The sequence below is a fragment of the Porites lutea genome, chromosome 13 (genome assembly GCF_958299795.1).
Source record: "Porites lutea chromosome 13, jaPorLute2.1, whole genome shotgun sequence".
Taxonomy (NCBI): domain Eukaryota; kingdom Metazoa; phylum Cnidaria; class Anthozoa; order Scleractinia; family Poritidae; genus Porites; species Porites lutea.
This window is the reverse complement of record NC_133213.1, coordinates 22,839,315-22,855,100: the sequence shown is the minus strand read 5'-3', so window position 1 is coordinate 22,855,100 and position 15,786 is coordinate 22,839,315. Positions and strand designations below refer to the sequence as shown.

The following is a 15,786-nucleotide window of genomic DNA, read 5'->3' as shown; positions in this document are numbered from 1 at the left end:
TTTTATTGATAGAGGATGTTTCGCGGCGAAAATGTTTGTATTACTTTATAAAGAACTTTTTTTACCAAAGGGGAAATTTGTATTCCTTAGACCTCTGTACTTCCTGCCTTCTCTGTGACAGTAGTACGCGACATGCCTCGCGTTACTGAGATTGGATTATACAGTACAGCGGACATGTAGTACCTTATTTAGTCGTAGACCGTTGTCAAGCACAAGGGACGGATAATCCGTCTGGAGATGAAAACGGGACGATGTTCAATTTGGACGGATAATTCGTCTGATTTCATCCGTCTTAATTTAAAAATGGAGCGGTTTTAATTTTGGACGAGCAATCCGCCTATCTTTATCAATCTGTTTATCTCTCAATTTTGACAGATTTTGAAGGCTAATTATCCTTTATACTAACTAGTATTTTTTAAGCAAAATTTACGTTAGGAAAGAGAGGAGGTTTGTATCAGACCACAGTCTAACGTTCACTCACAAAAGGCTAGGACACTAAGCCCAGAACTGTAAAATGGCCTATTTACATCAGACGGATAAACTCATCCCAGTTTTTACCTGAAAAGCCCAGCACTAGAAAGGGTACGTTGCATTCTGGGAAGAAAAAGATGGGGCCCAAACTGCTTGCAATCGTAAGAAAGAGGAAGAAGGGGTTAAAAATGGATCAATCACACCCGGATATTGTAAAGCCCGATTCTGGTTTATGCTGGTTTATTACATTTTTCGCGAGATTAAAGTTTTGGCGGCGGAGCCGTGTTCCAAAAAAAGGGAGTAGGGACGAGGCGGTTAGTGGGAGCCCTGTGTTTTTCCTAGAATCGAGGCTTCAGCAGTGCCAGACCTTTCAAATTCGCTCGGTCAAGATGGCTTCTCGGAGAGAAGTTAATGTGTCCAACTTTTCAACAAGTTGAACTTTATTTCTTCTCTCTACTTTCTAGAGTACTCTTGTATAAAACAATAGGTATAAAAAAATAAGGTAAGATTTCTTTACGACAGTATGTTTGGATAGTTTAACCGTTAGATTTGCGACGAACGTTTCCCAAAAATTTCCCGGGATTTGGCTAAAGTGGTACGCAAGGATTTCCGATGTCTGCAAAAGACGAAGAAAAAGTTACTTTATGGAAAAGAGTCCAGAGCTTTTTTGAGAAGCAAAGGTAAGAAGTAAAATAAGGGTGGTAGTATAGTAGAGTTTTATACTAGGGGACGTTCCATTTTTTTATCCGCACCCCTCCCCCGCTCCTAAGGATGACGGGGTTCGGATTTTATCTTAAAAATAAAAGCAAAGCAAAATTTTGACCCTTCAGACAAATTTTTCAAATGTGCTGACAAAGAACGAACCCTTCGGATTTCATTTTTGAAATGGAGCTAACAAAAATTTGAGCCTGCATAGCAGCTGCTTGACAGGAAAATGGCCTTTTGGTGCAAGAAATAATAGGGTGTGTTACTTGAGTTTGCGTTGAAGAAAGAATAGGGCATATAACAAGAAAGGGAGTGGTACCCCTCTCCCTCCCATGCTCTATTCTATCTTGTGCCTATATTCCTTTTAAGTGCCTGTTATACAGGCTAAGAGTTGACCATATTGAACACATTTTTAAATGTGATAGACCAGCTTTTCTTATTAACAAGATTTTTTTGTTCTCGTTAGGGAAGGGTTTAAGCAGAGTACAGAGGATGAAAGAGAGAATGGTTGGGACAGAATTAAGGCATTATTTGACGTGAGGTCAGTGTTGTCTGTACAAAAAAAATTACAGTATCTACTTTCTTTTTTCAGGCAAGGGTTGGGGGTGGTGGGTAATGTTCAAGTGGGATGCTTAAGACAGAGGTGAAAACTTAATCATAGTGAGCATAAATTATCTAGAATGGGGAAATTGCATAGCCATGAGAAGGAAGAGTAGGCATTAGTAGAGGATTTACAGCATTATACTTGTCCGGGCTGCTTCTATATTTGTAACTTTTGATTCTATCTGTGGGTGACATCCTGCATCCATCCAGAGAAATCTCTTCACAAAGTACTTCTGTTTTCCAACATTTCACGTAATAACTGTATTTGGAATTTTTATTCAATTTTTACTTTAGCCACTTCTGGAAAAACATTATGAATTAAAAGTTATTTTTGTTATTTATATCCAGTGAAGGGCCAAGAGAGGAAATTCAGCATATCCCAAGTGTTGTTTGCTATACATCAGCATTTGCCTTTTTGCTCGGTGGCCAGTTTGGCAAACGGATTGCAGATGACAATTATCGCCGACATAATCAGCTCACTGTGTATCAGTCTGCAATGCATGCTCAAAGACAATACCAAGCCTCGGTTGCCTTAGGCTTTGCAAAGTATGGTGGCCGATGGGGTTGGAGAGCTGGCGTCTTCTCGGGTATTTACAGGTAAGTAAAACAAAAGAAAGTAATGAAAGGAAATAATAAAGGTACTTTTTTGCTGAAAATTTTGTAAAAGAGTTATCAGTCATCATGAAGTATCATCTTCACACTGCTTGTATTCAGGTACAGAAAAAAATAAGAGAGAGAGTGAGAAAATACAAGAAACTATAGTGAACAAAATAGTATAGATTATAATTATAACTAAACATATACAATTTTTAAATCAGTGTGCAATGGCCAAAGTAGCAAAGCTTTCCAAAGATTCTTTTGACTGCTGCATCTTATTTTATTGATAACACTGAAGTTGCCATGTATTGCTTATCCAATCCTTTATATATGAATTTTCAGTTTCCTCCTTGTTGCGTGTGAGGCTTATCGAAACAAAGATGATGCATTGAATTACTTAGCCACTGGAGGTAAGGTTTTTCCAGACCTTATTCTTTCCTTTTTCATCATTGCAAACATGTACAAAGTTCACTCTATTTCTCAGGGAAAAAGGGCACAATACAGCGTCCTTATTTATAATGTACTTAGGGTGGTAACATCATTCAGACCTTTGCAAGTCCTTTTAATAAGACCAAGAATTCCAACCCCCATAAAAACAAATCAACCCAGTCCCCAAATTAATCTGGCTCAGGATCATTATGACAAAATAGTCTACTTTTTGGTGATGAAATGTGTGCAAAAAAGCTGCAGAAACCATACTTTGATCATTTAAATTTGGTGGGGAAATAGGCTAATTAATTCCAAACTAAAGCACATGGAAGCTCAAAAGTTAAATTAATTTTTATCGAAGAGATTCCCAGATAAACCTGAAGTACTGGCAAAATTAAGTGCCCCTACCACATGTAAACTGCCTGCTGAAAAATCTGTCTTCATAGAGGCCATTCTGGAGAGTTTTGTCCACAGTGATTGTTGTTGAAAGATTACCATAACCATGAACACACCTTGTCTGATTCCTTTTTTAAATTTATTTGATTTAATGTAGCCTCAACTGGTGCCCTTTACAACATATTTTCTGGCTGGCGTAAAATGTTGGTCGGAGTACTGGTAGGAGGAGGCCTGAGGTAAGATGGAGGGCTGTTTTTCCCCTTGGAAGTGCTAGGTATGCTGCACTTACTGTGCAAGGCTGTGATCTAAGAAGAATGGAGGAGAGTCCAGTGCTCAGCTGAACCTGTAGCCTGCAAGAGCATCGTTTTTTTTTTGGCTCAAGTTTCTAGTTTTTCTTGGTGGGTGAAACTAGAAACTTGAGCCGAAAAAACCGGAAGCTCTCGCAGGCTACACCTGGGATGATTTCTATGAAAAAACTTAGATTTTCTTTTTGTGCGGGAGCAAAACTGTAAGATGCCAGGTGCCACTGGGCACTGTTAGAGCACAGCCCTGCAGTGCAGTTATTTTGAAAGTTTTTTTTATCCAAAAAGGAGAATCGCATTAATAATTCAATTTGTTGTTATATAACTCTCTTCGAGCAAAAAACAAAAATGCCACTGTGAAGGACATTTGGAAATAAGATCTTACCTCAGAATTTTGCAAACTTACTAGGTTTGAATCTCTTTAGTATTTTGTTGTTATTTGAGAGACTGCATTGGTAATTGTGTAATTCAATTTCCAGATGCATCAGTCTCAATTCATTAAAAAAAGTTTGGCTATGCCTCATATTTTTTCCACCCACTTCCACTCTCCTTCCTAGAGGGCTCTTTGTGTCTCAGGGAAGCCGGCAAGAGGGGAAAGAAGGCTTTTTTTATTTTATTGGAATACAGTCAACTCTCTCTAAGACGGACACCTTTGGGACCGGCACTAAGTGTCCATCTTAGAGAGGTGTCCGTCTTATAGAGAGTCAAATAAAGGGAGTAAAGAAAGGCAGGGACCAACTCTAAGTGTCCGTTTTACAGAGGTGTTTGTTAAGAGAGAGTCGACTGTAACCAGGAGGGAGCCCCTCTGCAAAGGAAAGACCCCACTTTTCAGTGCCAGGATATTGATCAAACACTGTTGCTCTGTCAATAACATTACTTTTGACTTTTGGGTCTGGATTAAGTAGGACCATTGAGTGTTCCTTTTCCCACTCAAATTAATGTTGTTCAATTTGCAACTTAATTTAATTTATTTTTTTTAACTAAATAGAAACATTTCTGACTTGTTAGCTTGCCTGTTGGTTTAATTGCACAAATTGGAAGTGCAGTCTTACCAGAGGAATATAAACCAAAGAAAGTTCAACAAAAGTTTGACAATAAAAGTGAATGGTATGTATACTTTTTCCCTTTAAGAGCTAATGATAAAAAATTGTTGTTTGATGGTATTCATAACCAGTGATTAATGGTGAAAACTTAAGTGTTCTTATTTTAAAGTTGATATCAGCATGTTCTATAAAGTTATCTCTTGTATGCGAACTTCACAGGGAACAGCGTTTGGAAGTAACCAGCACCTTTATAGAAGCTATGGAAAAAGAACTTAATGGAGACAACAACTCCCAGAATGACAAAAGATAGCAAGTCATTTAATTAATTTGTTATTTTATGCATTAGAATTACTTTTATCAAGTTCTTATTTGTAAGTAATGAGTACTATCAGTGTACATGCAAAATACATAAAAGGGATTCGGATTTGTCCATGAAGGACAAAGATGCTTAATGTGTGAAATAATCATTCTTAGCTTAGTCAGTCAGTAACACTTAATAGTAAGCCCAAGACTCATAAAGCTTTAGCAATAGTTTTAATCATCTAAATTATCAACATTACAACTGTATGCTGTCTAGACGTCAATATTTTTCTTGTTTTGTAGGCTCCATTTTTCATGCGCGATATCAAATCTGTCACAATTTTTATTGTTTCTCATTATTGTTGTTTGATAAAAACATTGATATACAAAATGATTAAGCAAATGTGGGTATAAAATTAGGGTGCCATCTTTGTATAGGTAATAGCATGAGTTGAAGTGATATTTGGCATAAAATTAATACCACGAGTGATATTTCGAAATTGTTATAGGTAACTTCATGAGCCGTTAGGCGAGTGAAATTTGCAACAATTTTGAAATATCACGAGTGGTATTTATGCCAAATATCACGAACAAATCATGCTATTATTTGTTTATACTACTACCCGCAAAAGGTTTGTAATTTTCACATGTAGGTATTTCAAATTAAGCTGAAATACCACTGCTCTAAGCCAATCAAATTGCAGAAATTTCTCATGTAGTGGTATAAGGTTTAAAATTTAATTTTGTACCCTGGTGATTCAAAGTGCACTGAATTCTACTTTTAAGGTTCCCGAAATTAAAATTCTTAGAGTGAAGGAGGCCATTTCCTCCCATAACTATCCCACAAGTGACTGTGTTGTGAGAAAGGCACTCCACTGTAAGATAGGTAATTTCATAAAAAAAAAGATTTACTCAGCCATGAAGCAATTTATTCTTCTTTCAATGATGAAATCACAAACTTAATGTAAATGCTTGTGAAGTTATTGACAGGTACTAATCAGTGATTAACAAAAGATTTACAGTTCACTGCTGTCTGCATGACATTGCAATCTTGTTCTGTAGGCTGGAGGCTTCAAAATCCAGCTGCATAGGTGTAAAAACGTCCTAGTTAATTAATCTTAGTTTCCAGTAATATAATATCAAATAATTCTAGTTTCATTTTGGAACTCTTATTTCAAATTTGTGATCACACAACACCCTTCCCCAAAAGAGAAGGTTGTTGTACTTCAATAAATTCTGGTAAAAGACAAAATAAATTCTTGCGCAGCTTACTTGTACTTACATCTCTACTGTCCGTGGCATCCATCCATCATTTATTTTATTGTAAACTTGTAAATGCAACGAGAAAATGCAACAGTCCATCTTAAATGCTCATTATTGTTATGGAGAATTTGTTGTTGTTTCATTAATAATGGAATATACCTCAAAAATGTTTCTGTTAATATATATCTCCAGGAGACACAACAGATCGTGGTGAATCACTTTCTTTAGGGCTATGGAAAATTGTATGTTGGAATTTCCTCTTCAGTGCCACAGTTATCAAATCAGAAGTGTCACTCTCAGACATCTGTCTTTGTCTTTTTAGTGGCGTGCCACCGGGCGAACGTTTCACTGGCGTGCTCTTTAGTTCAGAACGACACCCATTTCTTATTCTGTTGAGGAGCTCTTCATTAAGATGATTGCCTGGTGTAGCTGGATCTGGTTTGACTGGTTCGAAATTCTTTTTCTGGTGACTTTGAGAACCTCTTTCCTTCAGAGCTCTGTTTGATACCAAAAAAGCTGCCAAATTACCCACAGGGGGTGGTGGCGGGGGAGGTGGAATGAGTACCTGGGGAGGTAGGGGTGTGGCACTGGTATTTTCATCATGAACTTCCTTTGATTTCATGGTGTCTGTGGACTTTTTTGTGATGTCTATGTCATTTCTTCGGCAGTATTTCCCAATCTGGTGGTACATCTTTGCCAGGTTTCGCTTCAAAACTGCTTCATTTGGTTTATCAAAACTGAAAGTACCCAGTGATTGTAGGACATCGTACAGTTGTTTCATCTGATTCCTCTTGGCTTCTTCATTTTCCTGTAGGTTTAGAAAAACAATGCTTTTAGTTATTTGGACCTTGGCTTGACTATTTTTACAGATGAAGCTCTCCCCATGCAGACCTCTATGATAATATTTTTAATAACAAACAGTTCCCTTGGTGCCAAAGACACCAAACATCTTGAAATCCCTATATCTATAATATGAACACTCCCATAACATTGACACCAGGTTTTTCCTCACCAGTGTTTGAATTCTGGAGGTTTGGCATAAGTTGCATTTCCTTTGGTATATTCCAGATCAGGATCAGGGATGCAGGTCACTCAGACCATGATGTATCAAAGGAAATAATAAATCCTCTTTGGGCAACCCTTTGTTGGCTCCTTTGTTGTGCTTTCTTCCGAGTGATCATCCTTGGAGACCAAGGGGTGGTGAGTCGGGTCAGGAAAATCAGCAGCAAACTTTTTCAAAAAGACTCAACTATCACCCCTGGGTCTCCTCAGGCTGAAGGGATCACTAATCCTGATCCTGATCATCAAAATGGAATATCATTTTAGTAGTCTTATATTTAAACATTGGTCTCCCACCATCTTTCTTCCAGTTCTGTAGTATATACCAACACACATTACACAAGGCAAAAGATGAATCTAAAAAACAACACAACTCCCCCGGGACCTCATTTCTTGGTTTTTGTGCGACTTACAGCCGTAAGTTTGATATTAACCAGCCTGTATGCCAAGCTTAATCTATTACTTACCTCCTCAATTTGTTGCCGAAAGTTTTTGTCTTTTTCTGTAACTAAAGCGAACCACTCCGCCTCAAGACGACGACATTCATCCACTGTGAAAAGAAGCCAGCGATCAATATGTTTCTATTTCATTGATTTTTAAACTCGGGGACAATTTAATAAAACTATTACAATTATAATTTACAAGTGTTGTTTTTAGACACTCAAACAATGGGCACACTTGTAAATTACAGTTTTATTAAACTTGCCCCTGTATAGAAATTCACAATTTTGGTACACAAATGCTACAAACAAAAAATACTACACACTTTAAATCAAACACAACTCTAGTTTATACTAAATATAGGGTATGTATTTTTGGGGTCAATCAGATTTGTATAGCTGATTTGTTGAATTCTCAAATCAACGGTATTTATTCTTCACAACCATCAGAAAAGGATGGCAACGTCACGTGTCTCAAGCTCCTCGTGGTGAGAAAAATAAAAGAAACCTTCGCAGCGAAGAGTAGAAAAGAAGCAGCATAAAATACTGTACATATGAATGTATGAAATGTGAAATGTGTCAAAACTCAAAACAGTCATCTGTCAAAACATGCATGCATTATTAATAATTGTATGCGGCTGTACGGAAATCTTGCAGCTGAATACGCAACACACTTGGTGCCAAAAAGAAGAATTTGAAAATGAAACTTACATGAATCTTGGCACTGCTCGTAAAGCCTACGAATTTCAGTGCTTCTTCGTTCGAGAATGTCGTTTATTCTCTTGCAATCTCGAATATCACGAAGCTCTGCTTGCCAAGAATAGGTACCTATAAAAACCGAAAATCAGAAAGTTAGCTGAGATTTTGAGCTCCAGGGCAAAGTCCTGTCACATATTACCTTGCTTCTGTGGATAAGTGCTTTGATTTTCACAACAAAGTGAAGCAACTTGAAGAGCAGAATCTTTTGAATCTGCAGCCATGTTGGAATGTTGTTAGTATTTCGAATTTCGCGGTTCACAATTTTGATTGGCTGATACGTAGTCTATCATGCGAAAAAACTGTCGCGTGATGGCCGCGTGGTGGCCAGCGAATCGCTCGGTTTGTGAAACAAAGTTTGTTGGTTCGTTTGTTTGTCTTTCCATTTTTCTATATTAGCACAATTCAGTTCCTATAGTATTTTATAATTCTTTTATATGACGCAGCGCCACACGTGTGAAACCTAATCGTGAATGGCAGAATGGGCTCAGTGTTTGCAGGTGACAATCATGTGGTACAATATTGGAGGCCATAAATCCAGGGGACAGTTGCTGAAAATCTTCCCTCAACAGCGGAAGCATATCAAATATGCCAATGTAGCATGAGATCCACTTTTGCAATACCTAGGACGTCTCTAACGGCTATCCCCTCCCCCTCCTGCAAACAATGTTGTAAAAAACAAACTCTTTTCAGGGAAGACAGTGGAGGGGGGGGGGGGGTGGTGTAAAGTGTACAGGGTGCACATGAATACAACGTTGTTTGGATTACATTAACTGCAAGAACCGTGGACGAAGATCCTACTAGTTGTAAACGTTGGATCTCAATAAAGGAATTTCTAATCAGCCAAAATTGTTTTGGCCGGGTGCGAGGGGTGAAGGGAGTCATTTTCAGTCTTGCATATCGTGTTAGGTGTGCCCGAGACTTTTGACCTCCAATAAAAAAAATGCGCTGGGTCAAGGCAAACAAAAAAATAAGCTAATTTAAAAATAAACAAGGAGTACTACTAGAGCGTGAGTAGCGGGGGCTTTTAAGTAAGAGGCTAGAACGATAATTTTCCTACTGTATCTGTGACTTTAACAATGCTCCAACCTGATTCGTTGCGTGATAGGACGAAACGACCGCGAGGGGGACTAAGTAAATAATGCGCCGATCAATTCGACACTGCATATTTTAACGCGTAGAGGGGTCAAGAGAATGAGTAGTTTCATTAATTATGTCGCTCATTTTCCTTGTTTTGTATTTTGTATTTTGCAAATACCGATGTAGAAACAAATTACCTTTTTTGCCTTTTTTCTTTCTCGAAAAGTTCCAAAAAGTGATGTAACAGTGCCGGATCCAGGGGGGCCCACCCCCCCCCCTTTATTTTTAGACCAAGCTGAGGCCCGAAAGGCCGGCAAGAAATTTTTTTTAGGCCAGGTCCCCCCCCTCATCTCAGGGTACGGGCCCCACCCCCTTATCTGAAGGCCGTAGATCAACCACTGTGCCAGTATAACTACCTTGCCTCTCTTCACACCGGAGGGCGTTCGATCTAGTCCCCCAACGCAGAATGTCATGACTAGCGCATTTATTTTTCTCTCCTCAGTTTAAGCATCCTTTTAAACACAGATCAAATTTGAAATTACGATTTCTTACATTTCTACGGGTTTAAGCAAAATTCTGTATAAATTTAATTATCTAAAATCGCTAATCCAAGATTCGCCAGATGGCGGATGGTTCCAGTTTCCTTTCTCCATAATAAATGACGTCAACAGCAAGTATCTGCTTTTGTGTTAAAGATCATTGAAGTGTTAAGAAACCACATGATTTTGTAAAACGCCTTCCTATTTTGAATTATTTTTTTTAACTTTATGGCTCTTTTTAGAAGGCAATTGTGAAATATATTCTCAAGTTGACGTCATTACACGTCGCATTGCGTCATTGCAAAACTGTTTTTGTAATCAACAGTTTTAGCGCTTCCTCTTTGGTGGGTAATTCGACATTCAAATCTAGCACTATAGTACGGCATTGGACTACCATATTGGTGCAATGGTATGGGAATTTGAACAGTTGGAAATGTTAAGTTCAAATGCCCGTGGAGGATGTTGAAGTAAAGAAAGGAATCAAGCTGTTTCAAAATTGGTTTGTTTTTTCATTAACGTTTTCATCAGCGTCGCCGCCTTATCAAATCTTGAAGTAACTCTAAATCTCGCTCCCATATCTCTTGTCGACGAACTGGTCAAATCTGATTTGTGCACGTGATCGCCTGTCAGGAATGTGACAAAATGGCAGCCGTGTTTCGACGTGTTACACAATGAATTTGATAGTGCCGTGAAGTTTTCTCCAACCAAACGTGGTTACGAACAGGTCTAGTATGAATCAACCAATATTTGTTGTTGTTTGTATCATCAAATTCAACGCGGGCAGTTGATTTAAGTTTAGTTATCATAGCGCGCGCTAAAAGCTCAAAACAGTACGAGTCAACTTTTACGACAATTTTTTTACCCATTTCCTTATCTTGATACTGAAAGAGCGTTAAGGATAAGATAAAAATGGTTTTACAAGTTATACTGAAACGGAAAACTACTTTTCCAGTAAAAATATTTATTTTGAACAGACTCTACTAAAAACAAAATTTGCAAAGAATGAATTGCACAAGCTACACCTCGCGCAGATGACAACGCTCACGTGATTCGCTCACAATCCAGCCAATCAAAAAACTTGAACTTCTTACTTGACCAGATCTCGCCTTCGGGTTCGCCAACAAGAGATCTGAACGAGATTAGGTAACCCTTTAAATCATGAGTAAATTAAATTTTAAATTCAAATTAGCTTCCGCAATTTTTTGATACAGTTAACCTGTCACTTAATTACTCGGCCTTGGCCAAACGTTAATGAGCAGAATTGAAAACATTTGTCGCATTCGCTGGTGTTGTACCCGCTGGTACGAGTTTGCTGGGTAAGTCAAATCTATTTACAACGGGCATTTGAAACATTTCTCGGTTTTAAAGTTTAATTACACCTTTTTAGAATCAAATAACCTGCAGCCAGTCAAGGTTTTGAGATTATTATAAAATGACCGACAGTCCGAGCTGCATTTTTAGATTTGCTTCCTTGGGTAAATAAGGCCAACTAGCGAAGCTATGTTTAGGGATTAGGGTCAGGGGGTAAGGACTAAGAAAAATATGTTTAATTTGTATTTAGGTAACAACCATTTAGTTGGAAAATGTCGTTGGGGACTGAGCCGCACAGGGCAAATTGAGTCAAATAAAAAAGTTCGTTTTGCTACCAGTAAAATAACTACTTTGACGGTACATATAACCAGGACCCCGGATACTCCTGAATAAGTGCTAACCATAAAAATATTTTGGGTCAGTGCCAATGATCCCTATGATCACTGTATTGCATGTCCGTGTCGGTGCTTATAAACTGTTTTCACCATTTTCATTAATCCTGAGCTGGTTATGACCTATAACGTACACTCAGTTCTGTTTCAAACGTCATGCCACTCAGCCGTGCCGAACTTAAATTCGACTTAAGCACGGCAGAAGCATGACGTTTGAAACCGAGCGGTACCACTACCATGTAGCAGGGCTAGCATTGCCGCGCTACACGCCAAGTTTGACTCATTTGACTCGACTCTTCATTAGTTAAACAAGCTTTCTGGCGCTGGCCAAGTTCTGTGTACTGGCAATTACAACATGTCCATTCAACAAAAAATTCTCTTTTTATGCAGAACCCTGCTATCTCTAATCCCCTTTTATAGGAAAAGGAAAAGCAGCTCAAATTTGCAGGGATTCGAGTTAGCAAATTGAAAATTTTCTTTTTAAGCCGGCCCATAGGGAAGGTAGTGAATTGGTAAGTTCGATATGATTAAGCGAGGAATTCGAGTTAACAGAGTTCGATCGAGACAAGAGAGTCAAAGGGGTTAACCAGTACTTTATGATTTACGACGCATAGTTTTTTTAATTTTTTCCTGGATATTTGCTAATACAGTTAACAATCTTTTTTTCTAATATTATAATATTTGAAAAAATTCAAATCAATCTAAATCAGGCCAGACAGTTGCCGCGCTCAAGATAAGGCGTCGGGCCAAAATATTTACGTCTTACCTTGCTCGTTCATGCCCGCTCGACTAACCCGACTGTTAGAAATTATATCGGATTTAAACTTCGCTTTTCGATTACTTTTTTCTAATATGTTGATGGACTTCAATTCCGTTTTTTGTTTTCGTATGACATCAGTAAACGGGTTCAATGTTTCGCTTATCTATGTTCGAGAAAAGCGGATTTGTAGTTCGTCAGTTCCCTTTCAGTGTATGCTAAATAGGAAAATAGATTTAAATTTTTTGTGGTTGAATAAAAAAAGAAAAAACTTAAAAAGGAGGAGCTATAGTGAGACAAACCAGGAAGTGATTTAAGAAAAACAACCGATCACAATTTAAAAACAGATTCCCGAGTAGTTGCTGTCATTTGTATGGACACAGACGTATTTTTGGGCAGAAAATACGTCTGTGTCCGCAGGCTATCATGTCAATTGCTGCTTCTGTTGGAAGAGTGCGTTGGCTTTGATGGTGTTCGATTCCATTTTATCATAACACTAGAATTAGACAGAGGAGGTTATAAATATTTGGGGTATCGTAGAGGGTTGTAACTTAAGTATAATCAGGAGCCCACAGGCTCCTGGTGAAATTATGTTATCGACATTTTCGACATTTCGGGAGAATTTTGTAAGGCTTACGATGAGGAAAGTTTAAGTAAAAAACCATTTTGATTACAGTTTCTGTTCGACATGTGACAAGCATACCCATAGTGGGATGGTTAAGTCAATTCCAATTGTGCCCAGTCCCCTCCTCTTCCCACCTAGCCAAAGAACAGGCTCATCCTTGCGCCATTTCGTGGAAACTTTTGGCGCAGCGAGCCGGCAAAGCTGGCCAGAACATCAAACTTTTCCCGAACTCGCAAAAGTGAGCCTGCTCGCAGGCCACTCCCCGCCTACACAACGCTCCTCCCCACAGACGGCTGCTGAGGAATCGAACCATAGTCCTTTCCGCATATTATCCAATCACGTTTCAGCTTCCTTTTTCTGGAAGGTATTCGTGTCATGTTGGCGGTGGTGTGACTCCTCCAATCACATCTTTGCTTTTATCGGTACCCCATGTGTGGCCCATGTTTAGGAGCGTTGCGTAACGACACAAAGAACGGCTGTAAAGCAGACTACCCCCCGCCGAGCATATGCATAGTCGTATTTTTCCACGATCCAGATAGGGCATTTGTCTTAAAGACCTGCTCGGACAAAGCCATGAGCCAAAGGTTAAAAAACGACCCTCACGGTTTCACTATTTATTCGGTGATCGTGAACCAATTTCTTCCAATATTAGCACTGAAGCACACGTACAAACAAAGCAAACTCTTCCGCCTTGCATATTCCTGTCACTTCGAGCTGAGAATTAATCAAAATAGCTTTTAGTTAGAGTTTCACTCCATGACGTAGATCCTCTGTTAGCAGTGGTGAGATGTGTTAATGAGAGAGATTTCGAGCTTTCATCGTCTTTTTAACTGCGATAATTGGATTACGTCACCTTGCGAACTTTGCAGCAGCACACGGCTTTTGGACAAACGGATCAGTTTGCATTTTATAAAAAATTAAAGGATCTTATAAAAGAGCTCGCTATAAACACTTTTTAATTTTCCGAGTTCATAACAACGAACTTTTAAAATATTATTTTGAGGACATCTCTTCTACGGTCGTGGTGAAAAAAGCGGAAGCAAAAGCTGTTGGTATAGCTCTTTAAATCGTAAAAATTTTATAAGCCACATACCTACTCTCTTGGTGGTAATAGTACAGAATTTTATCCACAAGTTGAAACGTAAGAATACCAATAGATAGCAGCACAACAGAAAATTACTACTTAATAGCTAGTTCAAAACCCAAAATTTTGGTGAAATTGAAACGCGTGTTTAATAAGACCCAGAAAACCCTTACCCTGTTCAAAAGACGCACCTTCTGGTTACATCTTCTCAGCCTATCAAACGTTACACGAAAATAACAGGATTTCCTGTTTCAGCAATGATAATGATAGGTATTTTAAAAAGGTCCCATTTTTCAATGGAAGGTATGCGATCGGGGTACCTTCTCTGTCAAAAATGGTATATTTATAAAAGGATAAGGGGTGGACCTTGAGGAGAAGCCTGCCCGTGCAAAAAGTCTTATTCATAGCTCCCCCTCCCCCCGGGGGGACTAACAAAGAGTTAGTGCATGTACTTGAATGTTGACAACACAGTGTTATAGTTCTCCTTTGCAGTGGCGGATCCAGGGGAGGGCCCCCCCCCCCCCCGCCTTATTTTTAGACCAAACTGAGGCCCGAAGGGCCGAAAAAAATTTTTTTGGAGACCGGGTCCCCTCCTTATCTCAGGGTCCGGGTGACCTGGCCCCTCCTCTCCTCCCCCCCACTTTATCAGAAGGTCTGGATGTTACGTGATGTAAAAATGTTTAAGTACAATATTGGCATCAGGGAGAAACACTTGGTCATACCGATAAACGTATCAAATATTGGCGCTAATTACAAATAGCAGAGCTTTCAAACAAAGACCGTTTTTAAACAAACATGACTGACTGCAATCAGGAGCCGATTACTGCAACTGCAATTAAATAATCGGTTCAAAAAGGAAACAAACGCACTTGTATAGCGTTTATAAGTAAAACTGAGGCCTTGCGGGATTGATAGTTATGACGCTTTAAGAGTAATTGGTAGAAGTTATAATTTTTTGGAAATTTTTATGCACGAAGTTTTCAAATTATCGTTCCCTTTCCAAACTGAAAATTAAATTCGGCACATACCGCACTGACTAAAAGTTTAGTAACCATAGCGTTGGCTTTGTTTCCTTTCTAAAAAAAGAGAAGTTAATCATAAGAAACGCTTTCCTGTGGGAATTCAACGAATGGCCTGTTTAGCCTTTTCAAAAGGACTATTGTTCTACAGCCAATCTATATCTAGTGACTGGTAGACTACTAAAAAAAAGTCTGTTGTCTTTTAAGGACCTTTGAGCACTCCGGCCAATTCAAACCTTTGAGCTTATTGCATTTCCATATTTGTTTAATTACAGATCTTAGTGACACGAGAACATGGAAGGAGCGATGGTTGATAATCAAGGCAATTGTTAGCTTGTATGGAAAAACCACAGTGAAACCAGCTGCCTCGCTTGTTCACATTTTATATCGCCAACAACAAAAAATCACTGTCGCGCATCAAAGAAATGGAGAGGATTAAACTGGTGTTATGCGTGTACTGCTGGTTTTGGTTCTCGCAAATTAATACAATTCAAAGCGTCATGGCCAAGGAAAAAAGCGAGAGTTTAAGCTATGTGTTCACCAAAGGCGATATCATCATCGGAGGTCTTTCGCCAGTTCATTTTTCTCCGACCGCGGACGAAGAACAGCAAAACC

General features: G+C 38.8%; 2 protein-coding genes across 2 annotated transcripts; one reads left to right on the top strand and one right to left on the bottom strand.

The window, feature by feature from the left end:
- The first annotated feature begins 862 nt into the window (after window positions 1-862).
- LOC140922728 (complex I assembly factor TIMMDC1, mitochondrial-like) lies at window positions 863-6,123 on the top strand. Its single transcript, XM_073372744.1, has 7 exons — window positions 863-1,151; window positions 1,643-1,717; window positions 2,128-2,376; window positions 2,719-2,786; window positions 3,359-3,437; window positions 4,512-4,610; window positions 4,766-6,123. Exons 1-7 carry the CDS (start codon window positions 1,084-1,086, stop codon window positions 4,854-4,856), a joined length of 729 nt encoding a protein of 242 aa, XP_073228845.1. The 5' UTR covers window positions 863-1,083; the 3' UTR covers window positions 4,857-6,123.
- A 94-nt stretch (window positions 6,124-6,217) lies between these two features.
- Window positions 6,218-8,588, bottom strand: LOC140922582 (uncharacterized). Its single transcript, XM_073372555.1, has 4 exons — window positions 8,507-8,588; window positions 8,320-8,436; window positions 7,636-7,718; window positions 6,218-6,917 (listed from the first exon to the last, which is right to left on the bottom strand). Exons 1-4 carry the CDS (start codon window positions 8,586-8,588, stop codon window positions 6,285-6,287), a joined length of 915 nt encoding a protein of 304 aa, XP_073228656.1. The 3' UTR covers window positions 6,218-6,284.
- Between the last annotated feature and the right edge of the window lie 7,198 nt (window positions 8,589-15,786).